The sequence below is a fragment of the Notamacropus eugenii genome, chromosome 5 (genome assembly GCF_028372415.1).
Source record: "Notamacropus eugenii isolate mMacEug1 chromosome 5, mMacEug1.pri_v2, whole genome shotgun sequence".
Classification (NCBI taxonomy): domain Eukaryota; kingdom Metazoa; phylum Chordata; class Mammalia; order Diprotodontia; family Macropodidae; genus Notamacropus; species Notamacropus eugenii.
Window position 1 is genome coordinate 52,884,926 of NC_092876.1, and position 24,701 is coordinate 52,909,626.

Consider the following 24,701-nt stretch of genomic DNA (forward strand, 5'->3'; position numbering starts at 1 on the left):
CTCACCTTTTAATTTAATTTAATTTTTTTTAGATATCATCTCTTCCTATTTAACTCACCCTGTGCTCCCTGTCTATATGTATATAATCCCTCCAACTACCCAAATACTGAGAAATGTCTCAAGAGTTACAAATATTTTCTTTCCATATAGGAATGTATTCAGTTCAGCTTTAGTAAATCCCTTATGATTTCTCTTTCCTGTTTTCCTTTTCATACTTCTCTTGATTCTTGTGTTTGAAAGTCAGATTTTCTGTTCAGCTCTGGTCTTCTCATCAAGAATGCTTGAAAGTCCTCTATTTCATTGAATGACCATTTTTTTCCCCTGAAGTATTATACTCAGTTTTGCTGGGTAGGTGATTCTTGGATTTAAATCCTAGTTCCTTTGACTGCTGGAACATCATATTCCAAGCCCTATGATCCCTTAATGTAAAAGCTGCTAGATCTTGTGTGATCCTGATTGTATTTCCACAATACTCAAATTGTTTCTTTCTGGCTGCTTGCAGTATTTTCTCCTTGATCTGGCAACTCTGGAATTTGGCTACAATAGATACCAGACTTGGAAGAAAATCTCCTATCTTACTGTGAATAAAAGAGTGATCATTGAATGTTAACTGCCAACCAATATATCTGTTTTCCTATCATTCCAAAATATTAGTGAAATTATTCTACTCATGTATTTGTTATAAGGATGTTAGAAGGTTAAAAGGAAGGCTTTTATTATCATATAATTTACTTAAAGGTATTGAGAAATATAGGGGCAGCTAGGTGGTGCAGTAGATAGAGCACCAGTGCAAGACTCAGGAGGACCTGAGTTCAAATCTCGCCTCAGACACTTGACACTCAACTAGCTATGTGACCATGGGCAAGTCACTTAATCCCAATTGCCTCCTCCTGAGTCATCTCCAGTTATCCTGATGAATATCTGCTCACTGGATTCAGATGGCTCTGGAGGAGAAGTGAGGCTGGTGACCTGCACAGCCCTCCCTCACTCAAAACAAAGTCAGGTGCAAGTCATGTCATCATTCCTCTGATGGCTTGGTCTTCTTTGGCAACGACGGACGAACACGCACATTACTAAATTGAGAAATATAAGATTTCACTCTGTGTATTATTTATTGATTATAAAAAGCATTTGATTCAGTAGGATAAATCACTGACTTAAAGAAACTGCCTCTTCCGACAGGGTGCCTCTCAACATGCCTCCCTTTTAGTTCAAAATTCTATAAGATTCCTCGAAAATTGTAACAGTAAAGATGATTTTTTTTGACAACCCAATAAAACAGTGAAATAGATGTGTACTTTACAAAGGTATTCTCCAGTGTTTTGGAGAAGATCCAACATATAGTACAAATTGAAAATAGATTCCTTATGAAAAGTTCTTTAGCTTGTCTTTGTCAGTGACATTGTAGAACATTGAAAATATTCCTATATGATAGCTGTAGTCATGCAAGTTTTTTGCCTGTCAGCAGGGTGGCACAAAGGTTAGAAAGCTAAGTCTGAAACCAGGAAGACTCATCATCTTGAGTTAAAATCTAGTCTCAGACATTTTACAGACTGTGTGGTCCTGGGCAAGTCACTTACCCTCTTTGCTCAGTTTCCTCATCTGTCAAATGAACTGGAGAAGAAAATGGCAAGCCGCTGTAGTATCTTTGCCAGGAAACCTCCAAAGGGGATCACTGAGAGTTGGACAACTCAACAGCCACATAGGAAAAAACAAAGTAGATGAAATATTTTTGTTGTCCAGACTATGTGTGGTAGGATGGATAACCTGTAGAATTCCTCACATATCAGTCTTGCAAGTGGAATAGATAACATTTATTTGGTTAATGAGCCCCCTGAAATGAAAAAGGAGAATGAGCTTGAAGTTCTTTCACTGACCTCAAACCCATCTTATTAATACTTACATTTTTTTATATTGTTATGTGGCCTGCAAGTCATGAAAGATTACTGTTTCTCAGAAGAGAAACCTTGTCTTCCCAAAGGAAATTGGATGGCGGGATAGGTACAGACTGCAGTACATTACAAATAAGGAATTTTATAGGAGAATTGGAGTAAAGGATGTTATCAAAGAAATAATTGAAAAGAAAGAATGTAAGAAGAAAGACAGCTTTATAGCTTCCATTATTATCCAGTTAATATCTGTAAAAACCAAGGAAATCTCCTGCTTGGGTGAATTTTCTTGTAAAAGTATGTGTAACTCCTGGAACATGAGTTGCATTCTGTTTGCATTGCTGGTAGGAATACTCATATTGGTGAAATCACTGACCTTGTTTAACTGAGTAATTTCCATTTATATCCTAAGTTAGGATCAGGACCCTACTAGTAGTTCATTCTGCTGGTAGTCATAGTCTCTTAGAGTTGAAGTGAAGAGGTTATCCTATAACTATTGGAATTGACTTTTAAGTATTCAGGGATTTCTCTGGACTTTGGAACTAGTATCTTGTTTGATTGTGTATGCACACACACACATTGTATATATATACACACGCACACACACATACATACATACATACCAGAGACAGGCATGTTTTCAGTGAAATTGGTCAGGCCTGTGGATTGGTTCTTTTGCTTATTTTAAGGAAGGTTTGATAAACCTGTTAGATATAGGCTTCATCTCTTTATGCTTCCAAAGTGATACATTCCAAATGTTTGTCTTTTAAAGTAATAGTGTTTTTGCATATTATTATGTATACTCTAACATGTATAGTATGTTTACTATATGCCAGATGCTATTATGCTAAGCACTTAACAATTTTTGTCTCGTTCAATCTTCATAATAATCCTGGTAGGTACATGCCATTGTTATCTCCATTTAACAGATGTGAAGATGAGAAAAGTGTGGTGAAAGTGACTTGCCCAGGGACATACTACTTAGAAATGTCTCAGGCTACATTTGAACTGAGGGCTAACTGACTCCAGGCCTGATCCCACCATCCCAACTAACATGCTAGGCAAGCCATTCGGGGGGGGAAAAGTTACACACACTATTCTTCCCACTTTGAAGTAGAAAAAACACTGTGTCTGTATGTATTTGGAGTTCCATATCTCCTCGATTTCTAGTTCTACCTTCAAATGTTTAATGAGACTTAACATATGGAATGTATTTTGCGCTTGAGATAGTTATGTATCTATTCCCCCAGTGATATTTTTGAAGGATGCTTTATTTTCTCCTAAAGAAAACCCAATGGTTTTAGCTTTTTGTATAATGGTTATTTTTATTTCCATTTCTTAAAATTTCTGGTATGCTTTGACTTGGGTTAATATGAGTTATGGTACTTAAGTATACTTTATTTTGGGTTAATATAGATTATAGTACTGAAGTATACTTTGTGGTTAATATAAATCATCATATTAAGTCTTTTAGAATTTAAAATATTTTCCTTCTCATCACTTTTAATACTTTTTAAATGAATTGACAGAGACTCATTTTCAGCTGTTTTATAAAAGTTTGAGTATAACTTACCATGTTTTTCATCAGCGTTCAGTTGTGACTTGTGGGCCTGGCCTTAACCTTTGTGACTAAATTTTCTTCATTTTGAAAGTAAGTGTGTTCATTTTCCTAAATATTTGACATATTCATAAATGACCCACATTTAGGGAGAGTACAGTTTTTTGTTCCTGATTTGTATAATGGGATTGCACCATAGATTTATTGGCAAATTCCCAGTGTTGCTTTGGTAGTTGGTGATTGCAGAGCTCTCATAGATGTTTAATTATGACCTCTGGCTGCAACCACAACTAAAGAATCCTGGCACTGTAGACCTAGGAGCTTAATCAAGACTCTATTCCCTGGGTATCTGCAGTAGGGGATGGGAGGGTGTGATTCTAGGTATTGATATATATGAGTGGACTCAGTGTAGTCCAGATCAAGTAATCTGTGCATTGAAGCCTCATGGGTCATAATACTTGGCTCTCCTTGTCTTCTGAGAAATGAGCAGTTTAGTTTTCTTCTTAGCATACCAATTGTAAAGAGTGTTTTTCGGCATGCATTTCTTTGCCCATTCTGTGCAAGGTGTGTTGTGGCTCAAGAGGAGTCAAGATGAAAATCAGACCCATAGATTTCATTCTGCTGAATGTAATAAAACCTTTACACAATAGGTAATAAATCCAGATTATGGAGGAGGTAAAGGACACTAATATATAGTCACATATTAGGAAACATGGCAATGAGCTATACGTTTTTTAGATCTATGGCAAAGGAGCAGGATTTTGATTCTCACAACAGACAAGGAAGCCTTTATGCAATTATTAGTTAAAATGAAGCAAGTAATGTTAAGTATCATTTATCAAAAATAATTATTTGGGCAAATTCTCTTGTTTTGGCGATCGATTTTGATCAGTGGTAGAATATAGTTTGAGTTTACCCATATATGGTTTGAGAGGGCCTTTTTAATCAGAAAAAATGTTGTAAAACTTTGAAAACCAACAGAGACTTTATGTGCAGAATGGAGACATAAGGAAATGATTAAATGCATAGAATTGAAATAAAATGTAGAATCCTATTTCCCTTAAGCAATATTGTTTTTCTTACATCTCCCCTTCCTCCCTTCTGCCTCTGCTTACCAAACAGTTAAATCCAAGAAGAACCAAAAGAGTTAAATTTTGAGTTGCGAAAAAAGTCATGGGCTGTAGTTAATTTAGAAAGAGAAAAGGTGCTAGAGGGAAGATCAATTATGGATTGTTAATACATTAGAAATACATTGAGTTCATTCTCCTGTAGAGAATCTTTAAGAGAGGACTGGAGTAGATTATAAAAAATATTAAGCTTTATTTTAATTATTTAAAAATTTCTTTTTTATTATGAACTTGACACCAATAAATGTGGACATTTTATTATATAGTATAAAGAACAGAAGAAAGGATTGTGTATGAAACTGTAAATTTGTTTAATTTTGACTGTGTATGTAGCATTTCACAGTTTTTCCAAAGAAAAAATTTATTTCATTTTTGAGAGAATCCAAAGAATTTCTCAGTTATCTGAAAGAATCTTCATATGTTTATACAATATTATCCTCCATTTTTTTCTTTGCAGCAGAATATTCATAATCTTTTATGGATCTTTTAAGATTAATATTTCACTCTAAATAGTGTTAAATATTTTTTACTTGCCATATTCTTTGTATCTCTGCAAAATTAGATGTCCAGAAGCATATTTTTTCTAGGCTTATTATTCTACTAGGAAATCAGGTTTTTTTTAATTTGATAGAATAACTCTATATCATGGCCATTTATATTGCTCTGTAGCTGACTAGCCTGTTTCCTTGCCCTAGTTTCTGACATGTTGCCCATGAACTTCTAAGTGTTCTGTCATTTGTAACAGAAAGTGTAATGTCATGGAGAGAACTCTGAAGTTGAAATCAGGAGATCTGGCTTCTGATCTAGCTCTTTTCATTAACTGTGTAACTGCTTTATTTACCCAGAAGAAGAAAACACTTTGTAAACCTTAAAACTGCTGCTGACGCAGTGCTGAGAAAAGATCAGGTGACTCCTTGAAATCCAGGAAGGAAAGTTTAGGAAGGGAACGTTAAGCAAATAACATTAAATGTCATACTTGTACTGGAAAAAAAACACTATGAGGCATGAAGAAAAAAATAGAATATGAAATAGAAGGGACTGGAGGAGGAGACACTACAACATATCAAGTCGTGTTTGTTACACTTAGTTTAGGAATATTTTATATTTTCTTTCTGTTGTGAACATGTTATAGTTGTTTATTGAATATCTATCTTAATGCTGTTAGTTTATTATTTCAGTTTACCAAAAACATTGTTTTTTAATTCTGTCTTCTAAAGTATTTGCTTTCTTTCCCAGAATGATATGGTACCACTAAACAATGCAATTAGTATTCTCAGAATACCTCACATTTGTTGATGACATGACGAATTGTAGTGAACCCAGAGTAGACTCCCATAGGACTCTTTGAATGCCTTACAATTTGATAGTGAATTATTCGTAATTACTCTGCATTTGATCTTGGAGCCCATGTGCTCTTTTCAGCTCAACTGAATCCATATTTCTGTAGTTTCATTCTGACAATTGCAAGTAACTGTACCTTAACCAAAAAGTACCCAAGTTTATTCTATTTTCTAAGTAACTAAGTTGATATCCTGTGAAGTAAGAGCATATTAAGAAAAAATAGAGAAAAAACCCCAAATGAAATTATTTTGACTCAGTTATTTGCCAGTAAAACTGACAATTTAGTAAAATGAATGAATATTTACACAAATATAAACTGCCCAGCTTAAAAGAAGGGGAAATAGAATTCTTAAATAACCTAATCTTAGAAAAAGAAATTGAACAAGCCATCAGTGAATTCTGTAAGAAAAAAATCCCCAGGACAAGATGGATTTACAAGAGAATTCTAACAAACATTTAAAGAATCACAGTACCGTATAAACTATTTGGAAAAAAATAGATAAGGAAGGAGTCCTACCAACTACCTTTTAAGACACAAATATGGTTTTAATACCTAAACCAGGGAAAGCAAAAACAAAGAAAACTACAGACCAATTTCCTTAGTGAATATTATTTTTAATTGAATTTTATTTTTTCCAGTCACATGTAAAGATAGTTTTCCAACATTCATTTTTAATAAGATTTTCAGTTCCATATTTTTCTCCCTCCTTGCCAAACCTCTCCCCAAGATGGCAATCTAATATAAATTATACATGTACAATCATGTTAAAAATATTTCAACATTAGTCATGTTGTGAAGGAAGAAACAGAAGAAAAGGGAAAAAACACAAAGCAAAAACAAAATTAAAAAATTGTGGAAAGAGTGTGCTTCAGTCTGCATTCAAACTCTAGAGTTCTTTCTTTTACGTGGATAGCATTTTCCATCATGAGTCTTTTGCAATTGTCTTGGGTCATTGTTGCCCTGAGAGGAAATGTAAAAATTTTAAATAAAACACTAGCAAGAAGATTGTAGCAATATGTTACAAAGATCATACACTGTGGGCAGGTAAGATTTATATGAGAATACAGAGCTGTTTCAGATAGGAAAACTGTCAGCATAATTGACACAGTATCTTCAACAGAATCAACAAAAATCATATGATTATTTCCAATAGAGGCAGAAAAAGCCATTGGCAGAATACAGCATTCATTTCTATTGAAAACACTAGAAAGCACAGGAATCAGTAGAGCCTTTTTAAAAATAATTAGTATTTGTCTAAAATCAGTAACAAAACATTATCTGTTAGGGGAATAAGATCAGGAGTGAAGCACGAATGCTCATTATCATCACTATTATTCAATGTTGTACTAGGAACGGTAGCTATAATAATAAAGCAAGAAAAAAATTTAAAAAAACAGGCAGTGAAGAATAAAGTTATCATGGTTTGCAGATGATATGATGGTATACTAAAAGAGCTGAGAATCAACTAAAAACCTAGTTGAAGCAATTAACAACTTCAGCAGTTGCAGGATATAAAATAAACCAACATAAATCATCAGCATTTCTGTGCGCTCCCCAGAAAATCTAGCAGCAAGAGATATAAGTTCCATTTAAAATAACAGCAGATGATATAAAAATACTTGGGAGTCTACCTGCCAAGACAAACCCAGGGATTATATTATGACAATTACAAAACACTTTTCACAGAAATAAAGACAGATCTAAGCAATTAGAGAAATATTCCTTGCTCCTGGGTAGGCTGAGCTAGTATAATAAAAATGACAATTCCACCTAAGATAATTTACTTACTCAGCGCCATACCAAACTACTAAAGAATCATAGAGTAACAAAAAATAATCATAAAATTCATCTGGAAGAACAAAAAATCAAGGAAATCAGTGAAAAATAATGTGCTAAGGGAGACAATCTAGCAGTTGCAGGTTTCAAACTATATTATAACCATCAAACCAATCTGGTATTGGTGGGTCAGTGGAGTAGATTAGGTACACAGTGCATAGTAATCAATGATCATAATAATGTAGTGTTTGATAAACTCCGAGATCAAAGCATTGGGAGCAAGAACTCACCATTTGACAAAAATTGTTGGGAAAACTGGAAAACAATTTGTCAGAAATTAGGTGTAGACCAGTGTCTCACGCTGTATATGTCAAAATAAGATCAAAATTGATAAATAATTTAGACATAAAATCTGGTAAACAAAAGCAAATTAGGAGAGCATGGGAAAACATACCTGTCAGATCTATGGATAAAAGGAAGAGTTTATGACAGAACAAGAAGGAAAGGATGACAGAAAGTAAAATAGGTAATTTTGATTTCATGAAATTGAAAAGTTTTTGTACAAACAAAACCAATGCAATCAAAGTCCGAAAGAAAAAATTTTTACAGGTTTCTTTGATAAATAACACACACACACACACACACACACACACACACACACACACACAAAACAGAGGCAACTGAACAGAATTTATAAAAAGAGCCATTCCCTGGTTGGCAAATAATCAAAGAATAGGAACAGGCAGTTTTCAGAAGAAGATATCAAAGTTATCAATAGTCATATGAGAAAGTACTCTAAATCACTACTGATTTGAGAAGTGCAAATTGGAAGAACTCTGAAACCACTTCATACCTGTCAGATGACTAACATGACTGAAAAGGACAATGCCAAGTGGCGGTGGGGACATGAAAGTGTTGAAAAACTAAGGCACGGCTGGTGAAGTTGTGACCTGATCCATCCATTCTGGAGATCAGTTTGGAAGGACTGTGGAAATGTGCATACCCTTTGACCCACTAGTAGCTCTGTGAGGTCTATCCCAAAGAATAGAGAAAGGCGAGAAGGACTTATTTGTACAAAAATATTTATAGCAGCTCCTTTTGTGATGTCACAGAATTGGAAATTGAGGAAATGCATATCAGTTGGGGAATGGGTGAACAAGTTGTGGTATATGGTTGTGGTGGAATATCATTGTGCTATAAAAAATGACAAGCAGGATGGTTTCAGAAAAACCTGTGAAGACTTATATGAACTGATGCAAAGTAAAGTGAGAACCAACACATTGTACACAGTAAAAGTGTTATTGTAATGATGGTCAACTGTGAACAACCTAGCTACTCTGGTCAACAATGAGCCAGCATAATTCCAAAGGACCCCTGATGAAAAATGCTATCTCCAGAGAGAATTGATGAACTCAATGCAAATTAAGCTTATTTTTATCGTTTTGTTTTTGTTTGCAACATGGCTTATATGGAAATATATTTTGCATGATGTCAAATGTATAACTGAAGTCAAAGTGCTTGCCTTGCCCAAGGAATGGGGAGGGACAGGTAGAAGGGAGACCATTTGGAACTCAAAAGTTTAAAAAAATTGTTAAAAACATTTTACATGTAATTGGGAAATATTTAACAAAATAAAAATAATATTAAAAAACCTTAAATTTGCCAGTTTTCACTGCTCAACTATTACCAGTATTCTATGATTTTGCATTAGGTGGTGCTGTTACCTTGTTTTCGGGGGTTTGAAATCAGCACCGTCACTTTTTTATAGCAAATGTTATGTATTTTTTTAAAGTAAACATAAGTACAAAGGGGATTAATTCCCTCTGTGTCCCTCATTAAAACAGGTACCACAAGTTTACTTTATCATTTATTCTATAAAATGTTGTCTTTTACTTCCTCAACTCAGGTTTTTATGTTGGCAGTTTGTCCATCATTTTCTTTAAGAAACTGAAGTAGTTATTGTCCAGAGATAAGCAGTTTCCCAGGATTGGATTAATAATTGTCACCTCCTTTTCCCTATTTTATGCCACTGATTAATGTTAAGAATAGCAGTGGAACATGGATATCTTTATCTTTCAGGGAAGAAAAAATCCCAGGAGGGTAAAAATAAGGCAAACAAGACTGGAGAGAAAGCAAAACTAAAGAAAGGTGAAACTGACTCAACCTCTACAAACATGAGGGATTCTGAAGAAGGTAAGTCTTTTGAGACTAGACTTTACAATTTAAAAAAGTAGAAAATATGACTTGACCATTCTGACTTGTTACTTGTTATTACTTGTACTGTTGGTGTGGTGCCTTCCCAAGGACTTTTCAAAGAAGAATAATGGGGAAATCTAGTTTCAAATGTTGTAGGGAATAAATTTAATTACTTCTGGTGATCTACTTTTAGTTGTGCCTATGTAATAAGAGGTAGTATGGAAAGTAAATGTAAGAGGTAGTCTTGGAACCCAGAAGAACCAAATTTAGGGCCTTCCTATGACACATACAGTTGATGTGGATCCTGTAACTTCTCAATGGACTACACAATAGCCAAGACTATAAGTTACAGAAGAGTTGCTGCTCTTTAGGGATGTTTCACACTGATGAAATCATTGATGGAACAGCAACAAGAAGAAGTTAGATGTGAATGTATTTATGTAGAAGGTAGGTCTTTCTTCCCTAAAACAAATAATTGTGAAGGAATAAGGAAAGGAAAATGAGCATTTACTAAGTGCCTACTATGTATCAAGCACTATGCTAAGTGCTTCAGAAATATTTCATTTGGTTCTCACAACAATCTTGGAATGTAGGCATGATTATCGTCCTCATTTTATAGATGAGGAAATTAAGGCAGACAGAGGTTAAGTAAGTTGCCCAGGATCACACAACTAGTGTGTGAAGCCTTATTTGAATTCAGATCTTCTGACTCTAGGCCCAATGTTCTATCCACCAAACCACCTAACTGCCTGTGAAGAAATTAAAGGTCTGTGGAAGTGAAATTATTATTACAAAATCAAATTATTAGATGGCTTGATAGCATTGATGCTATTAAAATGCTTGAGCATTTTTCATTTTTACCATCTGTGAAGCTACTCTGGGACCTGAATATTTCTTATTTAAAACTTTTTGCTGTTGTAGCCCTAGATATTTCTAGTATCTTGGCTCTTTCTGATAACATGCTTATAAAAGTGGTGGAGGTGTTTTTTGCTTCACATTTCATAAGGTCATAGGAGTTAGAGCTTGGAATGCAGAGATCTTGGTGATCTTTTTGGAAACTCCTCCCACCCTCCCCTTTCTTCTTCTTTTTTTTTTTTTTCTTTGGCAAATGGAGAACATAAGTGCCAGGGAGATTAAGTGCTTTCCTCACAGATTAATTAATAGAGATTTGAACTCTTGACTCTAAATCCAGTAATTTGTGCACTATGAGAGTCATCTTGTCATGTAAATTTTCTGTATTGCTCGCCATTAATTGTTCAGCCATATCCGAGGTTCAGTGATTTAGTTCTTCGAGGGACCATGATAGATTTTAATTCCCTATATTCTCTCTCTCCCTCTCTCTCCCTCTTTCCCTCTTCCTTTCCCTCTCCCTCTCCCTCTCCATACCTGGTACTTGTTCTACTCTCCCACATTCTACTTATTGCTATGTTATGATGCTACCCTCAGGGTTGCTGTTGTGGGTATAGTAGAGTGCTTGTTTCCCAAATGACGCATAATTGCAAAATTTCATAGGAAGAGGTGGAGCTTCTGGTTTATACTTACAGTTACTGAGCTGGATACTAGTAGGAATATCTTGTAAGGTTTTTCCATTTGTTATTTACTAAATAAAGGCAAAACGGGTAGCTTATTCAACTCCCCCTTGCTTATATGGACTCTAAAATGGAGTCTTATGAATGATTTTCAGATTCATTTACAAAGAAAAATCTGGAAGCTGATTTGCCTTTTACAAGAATTTTCTCAATATTATCATTGGTGATGGCATTTCTATGGGATTATAAATCTACGTGATGAGTTTATGAAATACACATAGGCAATCTCACTTCAGGAGATTAGGAGACTAATCAGAGTAGGAGCTAAGCTATTGCTAAGAAAACTGTCAGAACAGGAGAGAACATTACTCTGCTCAATTTTGTGACAATATTTTCAACTGAAAAATACTAAGATTTAAAAGATGGAATTCAAAAGTTGTGATTTTTCTGATGTAACATTAGATTTCTGAAACATTTATATCTTCTGAAGTGAGAGATTCAGTTAATATTTAGGACACTTTTGCAACTGTGTAAGGAATTTGTAATACTTTCCTAGATGTGCTGTATTCTGTTAAACAAATGATGGATATGATTAGTAAATAATTCTGCCATGTCTTTTTGTTTATTTTAAACAGTTTTACTTGCTGCAAATTTATTTGTACTTGGTGTTCTTTCTAGGGATAGAAACTAAAGAACCTACTTCCAATGCATGGAGACTAAAAGTTCTCCTTGGTAGTTAGTAGAGCTGAACAGTTTTTGGCTTTTATTACTTCGAAATTATGTATTTCAAAGTGTTAAGTGCCAAGTTTGGCATTGTTTACTTAAGCAGCACTTTATTTCTTCCTGAATGTATTTGTCTTGCCCATGTAAAAGTCATGTTATTGTAGTTGTGTAACTGAGTTATCGATAGAACCCCCAAACTTGAAGAGATTATTTTTATTTTCTTTTGTCTTTTTTTTTTTTTTTTTAGCAACATCCTGTGTGGAAGTTTTGGTAGAGAGAGGTCACAAATAAGCCTCTCCTTGGAATTAGCACCATTGGATTATTGTTTTCCTCATTTTATGGAAAATTCATGGAAATGGAATTCATGAAATTTGCCTTGGGGAAGAATAAAAGCTGACTTTTTCTTTAAAGGCAAAAATCCATTCTGCTAGCACGTACACCAACTCCATAACTCTTAAGTTATAACTCTGCTCTTCTATTATCTGATGTCCCTAGCACTTTCTTCCTCTTCCCTCCCAGTGACTGATTCCTGAAGACTCACCCTGTATGTATACTCTGAACATACAGAATTAGTTTTCATTCATCAGTGCACTTTGCATTGGATTTATAATATAGATATATTAAAACAGGAAGAAAAGCAAGGCTGATATCTAGTAAAAAGGAGAGATTGCCATAAATGAATAGGGATGGGGATAGTTATAGGGGCTGGGCATGTGATTTCATTGCTACAGAGAATTTCTTGATGAAGAAGCTTCTAACAGTGCAAATCTGTACCTTCTCTGCAACTTGTAGTCTTCAAGATTTGCCTAGAGCCTCAAGAAATTAAGTAACTTGGCCAGGGTCACAGAGCTAGTATGAATCAGGAAGGGGTTGAACCCCCATTTTTGGGGCTTTGAAGCGTCATCTTTATTCACTTCATCTTGTTGCTGCATAAATTAGTACTACTACTACTCAATAGTAGTTCCTATTTATATGAACACTCCCTACGTGAACACAGGTGGTAATCTCTAGTTATCTTTGCTTTTTAATTACTGTGATAGAAGAAGTTAATTATTTTTTTTGCCAGTCTTTTGACTAACGTGTGCTGATACCTCAGCAGTAATGCTATATATTTGTCTGTTGCTTATGTTAAAATAATAATAACTTAAAGAGTATATGACACCTGTCTTCTGGGGAAATGGGGTTAGTGTCACACCTTCAAATTTGCATGGTAAAAGCTGACAGCATTTCCTTACGTAGCAGGAAGAATATAGAAATTGGTGTTTCAGACTCACCAGTGTATTTTGAGAGATGTGAGATACATATTCAAAGGTAGTTACTTCACATGACTTTTTGACTTATGGAATGACTTGAGAATAAAAGTTCAGATATGAGAAGAAAACAAACCTTGTCCTGTGTGGATAAAAAGGAAAAAAATATGAAATTGTAGGTATTTGAAGATTATTTGTGTAATTGGGAAATCCTTGCTAATGAAATGAGGCTCACACAAGGACAGAAATGTAAATCAAGCTTCATTTTGGAAGCATTGAAGCAAACCCTGAAGGGTTCCCCTATTAGATCAAAATGACAATTTTTAGAATATATAGAAAGTTGAGTAGTGGGTTTCATGATTTCTTGGGAAATATTATGGGTTCAGTTTTTGCTGTCAGTGTTCTCCTTTCTCCTTTGGCCTTTTCTGAGCTACCACTCCTGCCTCTCTTCTCCCTGCCAATCAGAACTGTCTTGAATTCTTCCTGAATCATTGATGTAGAGGTACCTTCATATCTGAACTTCTGTCAGATGACTCAAGTACTTTTCATGGCTGCTGTTATTCTCTGTTGTGACATCATAATACTTTGCCATTTCATCAGTGATGGGCACTTCCTAAATTTCTGGGCCTAAAGAATTTCACTACTTGGACTGGACTGCTTTCTGGTGATGAGTTCCTCTGATGTGTTCTTGATTGACAGAAACAGTGTCTGTTGCCAGATTTGTATGCAAAAACTTTCTAGTTTTAGAAGGAACTCCATAAGTTTGTGTTATCTGGTGGCATACTCTTTGAGGACCCAACATTATCACCCTGCTATGACTGGATTAATACTGATAATCCTAGATGGAATGCAGGAGTATTTTATTCTTTTTACAGATTTGGAAACTGAGATAAGTTGTCAAAAGGTAGTACAAGTATTAATGGCAGCTAGGACTTGAAACCCAGTCTTTTTGAATACTACTCTTAATTTTAGAGTAGTTGTTACTTCCATTTTTTCCTGCATGCTCATGCTATATGATTTTAGAATTGAGGGAGTCCTTTACATTCAATTCAAGTATTGAAAAATTATGAGAAGTCTGTCTGTATGTTACTATACTTGTATATCTGTGTGTATTTGTGTTATTTAATCCTGATTTCCTTTACATGATTTAAAATACTTCTATTTTCTGGTATTTGTACACATGCAAGATGTGAGTTTTCCCAGTTTGTTCAGCAAAGGTCAAAGTACTATGAAAAACAAAGGCCCTGAATAAATAATGGAATTGACATCTATTCAGTATATTATAGTTTATTATTTTTCTATAGTAACAAATACTTTATTTTGGTTCTAGTTCTGGATACTCAAATGTAGTAGTCCAATAGATCTCGTCTTATCCCTGTGAGTACCCTTTTCTTGGTATAGATTGCAGAACTTCCACTGTTTGAATCCTGGTTCTGCCACTTATTCTCTGTGTGACTTTGGGTAGCTGGACCTTAGTTTCCTATCTGGGACATGAGCTCAGCAGACCCTTCCAGTACTAACTTTATGATTCATGCCTTCTCATTGAATCCTAATTCTGTTTTTCATGGATATCAGTGTGATAGATGGGTTGTCCGTCATTATACACCTTTTTAACGTAATTGGCTACCAGGTTTTCTGTTTGCACACATCATTAGTGTTTTATTCTCTTCTTAATCAGAAGTCATTGTTGGTTCCATGCAATGTGGTCCAGTGGTGTCAAATTCAAGTAGAAATGGGGTTAGGGGTTATTATCCTGCAGACCCTGCAAGGTGCATATTGACTTAGTTTTAAGTTGTAGTAATGTGTATATATTATTGTATTTTTGTTTATTTTTCTGTTAAATATTTCCAGTTATATTTTAATCTGATTTGGACCTCAGTTTGTGGGCTGCATGTGGCCCTTGGGGAGTATGTTCGATACTCTTCTGTAGCCTCCTTATACCCAGCTTGCTTTTTCTCTCGTTGTTAACAACCATTTAGGGAGAGAGAGATTTTATTTTAAAATGTACTTATCAGAAATATTTGTTACTAGACTTAGGACAAATGCTGCCTGAATGTAAGTACATAGTTTACATTTCCTTCAGGGATTTATATTGCTGACATTTTTGTTTGAAGTTCTGGTGTTTTCCATTTGGAGTCCAGGGATTCCCTTCCCAAAGCAAGCCCAGAAAAAGATTTCTGCAACAAAATAATTTACAGACCAGCGGTGGCAGTTCTGTCATCTGGTTCCTGGCCAGGGTTTCAGGAAGTGTTTGGAGAATAAGGTAGATTCCATCATCACAAAAATAATTTTATATGTCAACTTGAAATTACATAAAGAACAAAAAAATTGATAAAATGTAAACTGTCAGTATTTAGGATGTGTATAGAAGCTTCTTTATAACTAGGAGGTACAGACAACCATATTTTTAAAAGAGTAGAAGAAAAGTTCTGGTCATAATAGTGTTGCTCCGAAAACACTGGACAGAAGATTTTACACAGTTCACAAAAGCTGTACCAACTCTTCTCAAAGAAAATGAAATACAGGGAAGAAAAATCCCACTTTTTTCTGCAAGCCACCCCCTTCCTCCTTTTCAGCAGAGCTCCTTTCCTCCTACTTGACTGAATAAATTGATGCCATCTGTTAGTAACTTGGTTTTTTCTTCATACCTTCATACCAAACTCTTTTTAATGTTAGCCTCCCTTTTACCCCAGTCCCTCCTCCCTCTAATCCTGGCCTTCTTTACTCCAGTCTCAAAATGAGGTATTCCTTCTTGCCAATGCCAAGCTCCTATTTGTGCCTGTCCCTTTGATTATCCCTTCTCCCTATTTCAGTTGCCTTTTTCCTCTACTTCCCTGCTGATGTGCCCTGGTCTCTGTCCTCTTTAAAAATCACTCATTACTTGACCCTGCTGTCTTCTTAGGCTCTTATGTTTTTTCTCTCATTAAAAACAAAAAGAAGCTATTGCTTATATATAGTTCCTAACGTCCCTCTCACTTCTCACACAATTCCACTTAGGATTTCACGCTTGTGTTAAATGTAATGATTTTTTTTAAATTTGCAGCTTTTGACACCATGTTTCTTGATAGTCTTTCTTCCCTTGATTTTCATGGCACTGATTTCTCCTTCTTTTTCCTATGTGTCTGACTATTCCTTCTCAAATTCTTTTGCTGTGCCATCATGTGCCTCTCACTTACTAAGCTTTGATAAAGATATTCACTAAAGAGTAGTGGGAAAAAATTCTTGACTTGAGGGTTCCAATAGCTGTATGCCTGGGGAAAAAATCACTTAACCTCTTCAGGCTTAAGTTTTCTCATCTTGATAATGGATTGTTGTAAAGAAAATGTTTTGTAAACTTTAAGTAGTTCATTAATGTGAAGCAATTGTTATGCAGCTCTGCGTAGAAAGGAGTTACATGTTATTGACCGTGCCTTTTAAGTATTTTAGTGGCAGGAAGAATATTTAGAATAGTGTAGAATTATTTCCAAATAGCTAACTTCTTATTTCTCTTTTTACTTCTTTTTTTTTGTTTATAGGACCTAAAGAAGAAGAAGAGAAGCCTTCAGCTTCAGCAGTGCTTTCCCTAGAACAGACAGCTGTTATTCAGGAGATGGTAAATCAGGATGCACTTCCCAAATTAATAATCCCCCCTCCCATCTCTGAGCCTCAAACACTGCCAGAAGGGACACCTGAAGTAGTACATTGTGTATCAGATGATTTGGAGGAGGAAGAGGAGGAGGAGGATGAAGAAGAGGAAGAAGAAGAAGGGGAAGAAGATGCTAATATACCAAATGAAAGTTCTGAGAGAGAGCCAGAAATAGAATGTGAAGAAAAACAAGGAACATCAGAAGAACTCAGAAATATAACCGAAGAAAATCTAGATGGCTCTCTTGAAGTAATACCAGCTGTCAAAATTCCTAAAACAAAGGGAGATTCCAATGGTGATGTATATGAAACATTCATGTTTCCTTGTCAACATTGTGAAAGGAAGTTTACAACCAAACAGGGACTTGAGCGTCACATGCATATCCATATATCTACTGTCAATCATGCTTTCAAATGCAGGTACTGTGGAAAAGCTTTTGGCACCCAGATTAACAGGAGAAGGCATGAGAGGCGTCATGAAGCAGGGCCAAAAAGAAAACCAATCTTAACACTACAACAGCCTGATGACCTTGTAGATGGCCCAGCGTTTGGAGATGATATAAATCTGAAAGATGAATCAAATACTTCCAGTCTTTTGCAAGATTGCATGATTTTGGATTCAGAGAGAGTTTCTCAAGAAATTGCAATTTCTTCTGTTGCAGAAGAGAATGGAGACCTCAAAGAATTGCATCCCTGCAAATACTGTAAAAAGGTTTTTGGAACACATACAAATATGCGGAGGCATCAGCGCAGGGTTCATGAACGTCATCTGATTCCTAAAGGAGTAAGGAGAAAAGGGTTCTTACTTGAAGAACCACAACTTCCAGCAGAGCAGACCCAGCCGACCCAGAATGTATATATAGCAAGCACAGAACTAGAAGAAGAAGGAGAATCAGATGATGTCTACATTATGGATATTTCCAGTAATATTTCTGAAAATTTAAATTATTATATTGATGGGAAGATTCAGTCTAATAGCAGCACTAGTAATTGTGATGTGATTGAAATGGAGTCTAATTCTGCAGATTTGTATGGCCTAAATTGTTTGCTTACTCCTGTCACAGTGGAGATTACTCAGAGTATAAAGACTTCTCAAGTGCATGTAGCAGAAGATCTTCCCAAGGACTCCTCTAGTAACACAAATAGTGATTCAAAGAAGCGGAGAACCACTAGTCCACCTTTTTTACCTAAAATAAAGGCAGAAACTGAGTCGGAACCTATAACACCATCCTGTTCCTTAAACTTGCCTCTCAGTGTATCTGCTGCAGAGACTGTTCCTTATCACAAAGAGAAAAGTGTCTTTTTGTCTTCAAAGCTCAAACAACTTCTTCAAACTCAAGATAGTAACAAGGTAACAGCAGTTATATCTGCAACAGACATCCCTAAATTAGGTTCATCTGTATCATCGTCTTCTTCTGTTTTGCCTGTGTCATCGAGTAGGTTTAAGCGAAGAACCAGCTCTCCTCCTAGTTCTCCACAGCATAGTCCTGCTCTTCGAGATTTTGGAAAACAAAGTGAGGGCAAAGCAACATGGAATGATCCAGCTGTTAGTTCTAAAATACCCAAATTAGAAAGCCACAGTAGTTCACCTGCCTGGAGTTCATCTGGGAGGGAAGAGAGAGACACTGTGAGCCCTTCATGCTTTGATGATTACAAAATGTCTAAAGACTGGGCAACTAGCACCACTTTTGGTAATGTATGCAACCAGCAGCCCCTGGATTTATCCAGTGGTGTAAAGCAGAAGTCTGAGCTTACAGGAAAGTCTCAGGTCCCTTGGGAATCTGTATTAGATCTTAGTGTGAATAAGAAATCCTGTGGTGATATGGATATCAAGGAATACAAAGAGAACTCAGCGCAACCTACTTGTAGTGGCATAAAAAAGAAGAAGCCAACAACCTGCATGTTACAGAAAGTTCTTCTCAATGAGTACAATGGTGTAGATTTAGCCCTGGAAAAAGTTCCAGATGAAAATAGGAGCCCAAGTCCTTATAAATCACTCGATCCCCAGCCAGAACCTGATCTTGACCCAGATTCTAGCTTATCTGCTCCAGTTGCTCATTCCTCTCCTTGCACTTCTCCATCACCTCTACCACAGACTTCTGTGTCCTCTGGCCAGTTGCCTCCTCTCCTGATCCCAACAAATCCATCGTCTCCTCCACCTTGCCCACCTATATTAACTGTCGCTACACCCCCCCCACCTCTTCTTCCTACTCTTCCTTTACCAATTCCAGCTCCATCTTCCAGTGTTTCTCCTCCTTCATGTCCCTCACCACTTTCTAATACCACTACACAGTCACCACTTCCCATTCTTTCACCTACTGTGTCTCCATCAGCATCTCCTGTTCCATCTGTTGAACCTCTAAACTCTGCTGCTTCACCTGGGCCACCTATACTTTCTTCTTCCTCTTCTTCCTCCTCGTCATCCTCCTCTTCTTCCTCCTCCTCCTCCTCTTCTTCTTCTTCCTCCTCTTCCTCCTCTTCTTCCTCTTCTCTATTCTCATCTTCTTCTTCTTCTTCTTCCTCTTCCCCATCACCACCACCTCTCTCAGTGGTTTCATCTGTTGTTTCATCTGGTGATAACTTGGAAGCACCTCTCACTATATCTTTCAAACAAGAAGACACAGAGAATGAGGATCAGAAACCAAGTGATGATCCACAGCCATCAGTTGAACAGGATATTGTGCAGGAAACATTCAATAAGAACTTTATTTGTAATGTTTGTGAATCACCTTTTCTTTCTATTAAAGATCTAACCAAACATTTAACTATTCATGCTGAAGAATGGCCCTTCAAATGTGAATTCTGTGTGCAATTGTTTAGGGACAAAACAGGCTTATCAGAACATCGTTTTTTACTTCATGGAGTTGGGAATATATTTGTGTGTTCGGTCTGTAAAAAAGAATTTGCCTTTTTGTGCAATTTACAACAGCACCAACGAGATCTCCATCCAGATAGGGAATGTACACACCATGAGTTTGAAAGTGGTACCCTCAGACCCCAGAATTTTACAGACCCCGCTAAGGCCAAGGCAGACCATGTTCACAGTTTACCAGAACATTCTTTAGAAGCTTCTAAAGAGGAGGAGGAAGAAGAGGTAAATGATTCTTCAGAAGAGCTTTATACTACCATAAAAATAATGGCTTCTGGAGTAAAGTCAAAAGATCCAGATGTCCGACTGGGCCTCAATCAGCACTACCCAAGCTTTAAACCACCCCCATTTCAGTATCATCACCGAAATCCTATGGGCATTGGGGTTACAGCCACAAATTTCACCACTCACAATATCCCACAGACTTTTACTACTGCCATCCGCTGCACCAAATGTGGGAAAGGTGTTGACAACATGCCTGAATTACACAAGCATATCTTGGCATGTGCTTCAGCTAGTGACAAAAAGAGGTACACACCTAAGAAAAATCCAGTACCACTGAAACAGACTGTACAACCCAAAAATGGTGTGGTGGTCATAGATAACTCTGGGAAAAATGCCTTTAGACGTATGGGGCAACCCAAAAGACTAAATTTTAGTGTTGAACTCAGCAAAATGTCCTCTAACAAGCTCAAACTAAGTGCACTGAAGAAGAAAAATCAGTTAGTCCATAAAGCAATCCTGCAAAAAAATAAATCTGCCAAGCAAAAAGCAGACTTAAGAAATAATGATTCGGATTCTCACTCACATATTTGCCCTTACTGTGATCGTGAGTTCACTTATATTGGAAGTCTGAATAAACATGCAGCTTACAGCTGTCCTAAAAAGCCAGTTTCTCCTTCCAGCAAAAGAAGCGCTTCTCATTCGTCTAAGAAAAGTGGAATCTCATCACCTGCAAGCAGTGAGAAAAGTAGCAACCAACGAAGACGGACAGCTGATGCTGAGATAAAAATGCAGAGCATGCAAACCCATTTGGGCAAGACGAGAGCAAGGAGCTCAGGGCCCACCACAAATCCATCCCCCTCTCCATCCTATAGAGCAAAACAGAAGGTGAAATTTGTACCTTCGGTGAAGTCAAAAAAATCAAGCTCTTCTTCTCTGAGGAACTCCAGTCCTGTAAGAATGGCCAAAATGTCTCATATGGAGGGGAAGAAATCAAAAGCAGTAGCCAAGAACCATTCTGCTCATCTCTCCAGCAAAACATCCCGGAACCTACACGTGAGAGTACAGAAAAGCAAAGCTGTTTTACAAAGCAAGCCTGCTTTAGCGAACAAGAAAAAGTCAGATAGGTTCAGTGTCAAATCTAGAGAAAGGAGTGGAGGGCCCATCACTCGAAGCTTGCAGCTGGCGGCCTCTGTAGACCTCACTGAAAGCAAGAGAGAAGAGAGCAGTACAAAGCAGGAGGTCAAGGATTTCAGGTAAGCCATTCTCCTGTAGTGGAGGAAAAGCCCCCCTTTCTGTTAATATCTCTAAATCATATAACTTGAGCTCTTAAAAAGACAGTGATTATTGCAAAACTTGAAGGAGAATATCCATGCTTTGGGTGTTTGAATGGCCAAGTTTTATTTCATCCTTGAGGAATTATGAAATAGCATCATTTACAGAAAATAGCTGGTTGTAAGTAGAATTGGAAATCCGGGAAAATAACTATCAGTGTGCTAAAAGAAGACATGAAACTGAGTGAAAATGTCCTTCATAATTTATGATGTTAGAGTTTTTTCTCCTTGTACATGATTCCTGACATTGGTGAGCATGCTCACTGCTTCTTTTGGTGACGGTATTTTGTTTTCCTGCTGCCATTCATCAGGGCATTCTTATTGCTCATTATTTAAAGTATTTACCATATTGGCAAAATGTCAATATTTTCCTTTGAATATGCTGCACATTTCCCTTGTATTCCTATAACAAGAATGATAAGAAGTGTCCTTTTTTGGGCAGAAAGGCACGATGAGGGTAAGACAGACTATGAGAACTTGGAATGGGACAGCAACACAGGAACCCTGAGAACTTATCGAGCTTTTTTAAAAATTAAACAATAGATAAGTCAATTTAATGGATTAGGATCCATGTTTGCCTTTCTCTAAAATTGGAGTGTTTGAACTTTTTTTAGTACCATAGTTTTATGTTGTATGGTAAAGAATTTTGTTGAAAGATATAACGATTGTGGTACTTAATTTTGCCACATTAGATTCTTCAGCTTTATGATATTTTTAATCAACTGGGGAAAGCAATCTGGAATTGACAAACACATTCTTGAGATTCCTGTGTACAAAGCATTCCCACACTCAGTGCCAGATATAATGCCCAAATTTCTTCAAAATGCTTTTTAAGTCTTGCCTTTTGAAATGGTACTGTCCATCCTGTGGTTCCAGAATTTCATTCTAACTTCTTGTTTGTTCTTACTCTGTCTCAGAAGAAAATTACCTTGCAGCATTAAGTGAATCAGGGATTGTAATTGAATTGACGCAGTCAACTTTGGAACATAAAGTTCCATTACATATCATTATGCATTTGTTCAAATAAATGTTTGTGCCTTGGTGGGGTTTATGCTGTACCATGGGCTAACAACAGAGGAAGAGCCATTAAGGAGAGATATTATTTAAATAGTTAGCTTCAGCTGTTTAGAACCCCATTTAAATAGCTAATTGTTTCTTTATTGTAAACATTAAACTACATTTGTTCTTGAGCCATGACCAACCTACATAATGTATATCATATAAATATAAAAACACGTGCACATATATGTTTGTACATATAATCTTCTAAATTCACAGAAATGACACATTTTATCAGAAATCAAAACTGGTAACTATGAAAGGTCACGTAGAGGATGCATCTTTGCCAAGGTCAATGGCCCATAATTTGAGGGTGAAGGCTCTGCTTCAGGAGGTTTGTTGGCCGCAGGTTCTGTTGTATGTTTTCTTCTGATATATTCATGGTTGGGAACAGAAGCAGGCTCATGAATTTGTTATGAGTTCAAGCACTCCCATGTAATTAATTCTTTAAAATACCTCTAGTATGTGCCTCACATAGCTCTTTGGGGAGGGCCCCTTAATTGAATATTTTCTAAAGGGAATTGTTTCTTTTATGCTGGAATTCTATTTATATAGTTTACAGTGGAAAATTGATCTGAAAAAGTGAGTTATAAAAAGCAAAAAATTATTGGTTAACACAGCAGCAAAGGTATTAATAAAAGTACAGCCTTCTTTGGAAGTTCTATAAAAACTTTTGAATAATCTCATAGAATATTTATTTAATAGTCCAGAAGGTCCTATGAGAATACAGCGTTACTCCTTTTGCTGTGGTGTAGTGGCACTTTCCTTTATTTTCAATAATTAAGGGAATATTATATTGTTGGATTAAAATTTGGTATGCAGAAAAACTTAAACATTTAGACAATGAGATTAAAATACTGGCTATGGTTTTCCCTTATCATTTTCTCTTCCTGGGTCATGTATGTAATTGTGTCGACCGACTGCAAAATAAGTGAATTCTTAACAGTCTCACTTTCAGTATTGGGGGTTTACCATGTAGCTGGTGATAAGTGTTGTGAAGTGTTCTCAGAAAAACAGAATGTTTACAAGGAAATGAAGACTTGATTGTTTAAAAAGTGTGCAAGAAAGACAGTGCTTCTTGGGCAGAGGTCACTTTTCTCTTTCTAAACTCTGTCGGCTGAATGGCAACTCCGAACATTGGTTTCCTGAGTCAGTTTTTCTTAAAGTATGACTACTGCTTTTGATTCTATAGCCCAGATAAATATTTGTTTGAATTGAATTAGAAACTGAAAGGATTTTCTCCTTTAGAAACAAAAATTCTCTTTACTTTCAAATACTTTTCACCTTCCAAAATTCTTTCTAATGAAAACTTGGAATTGGAGAAAGGCACTGTATGACATAAAGTCATTTTTATCATAAGTTTTTAGTAATATTCATTATGCTTCTCTGAGCATACTCCAGACATCATCACAAAACAGTATATTTCTTTCCTTTTTTTTTTTAAAGGTATAGTAACCAGAGATTTTGCATGGTTCTTACACTTGCTTTTCAGTTTAAGGACCAGTTTATACAGTGACATCTTTCCCTAACATAAAACCCTCACACACATTTTTTTCAACCTTTTTGTTTGAAGCTGACCGTTTTACTTAGTCATACATACTTTTTTGTTCAGCATGGTGAGTGGCTCAGCAGAATCTGCTTGTTACTTAACATTGTTACTTAGCACACAAGCCCATAGACCAATAAGAGTGTGAAGAAAAAAAATGGACTAAGGAAATCTCACAGCACAAAGGAGCAAAGGAAACTATGTATCACCGGTCTTTGGCTTCCCCTCTATCTATCACACTTCTTGCTTAATATAATGAACTCTTTGTTTTAATGCCATTTCCATAAGCTAGGTGTTGAGACCTTTCTTTGGCATGCTAAGTAGTTGAGTCTGCAGTCCAAGATTAATTTCTAATCCATCCAGGATAGCCAGTTGAAGGCTCATAGAGAAAGAAGTGCGTTTTCCTCTCCTTCTATCTTCATTTCAGTAAAGATTACACTTTAAAAATCTTTGTGAAATAAATAGGTCTGGGCATAGTTTAGAATAACTTTCATATTTTATATGTAGATTTGCATAATAAATCCTGTTGATTGCTTAATTAATAGATCTTGTACTTGAAGAGAATTTAAACACATTAGATTTCCAATTACTATTGACTTGATGCAAAGAGAAATAGATTTTTCCATGAAAATCTGCTGATAATAACAAGCAATTCTT

At 36.1% G+C, this 24,701-nt stretch overlaps 1 protein-coding gene across 10 annotated transcripts in view; it reads left to right on the forward strand.

Moving 5' to 3' along the window:
• The window catches only part of PRDM2 (PR/SET domain 2), a 194,930-nt gene that overhangs the window by 109,292 nt on the left and 60,937 nt on the right, over positions 1-24,701 (forward strand). For 8 of the 10 annotated variants that reach the window (XM_072608934.1, XM_072608927.1, XM_072608930.1 and 5 more), the window contains 2 exons: positions 9,772-9,885; positions 16,906-21,361. In XM_072608934.1, coding sequence (XP_072465035.1) covers positions 9,867-9,885; positions 16,906-21,361 — 4,475 coding nt within the window. In that variant the 5' untranslated portion in view covers positions 9,772-9,866. The remainder of the gene's footprint in view (positions 1-9,771; positions 9,886-16,905; positions 21,362-24,701) is intronic. The other 2 variants (XM_072608928.1, XM_072608933.1) reach the window with 1 other exon arrangement.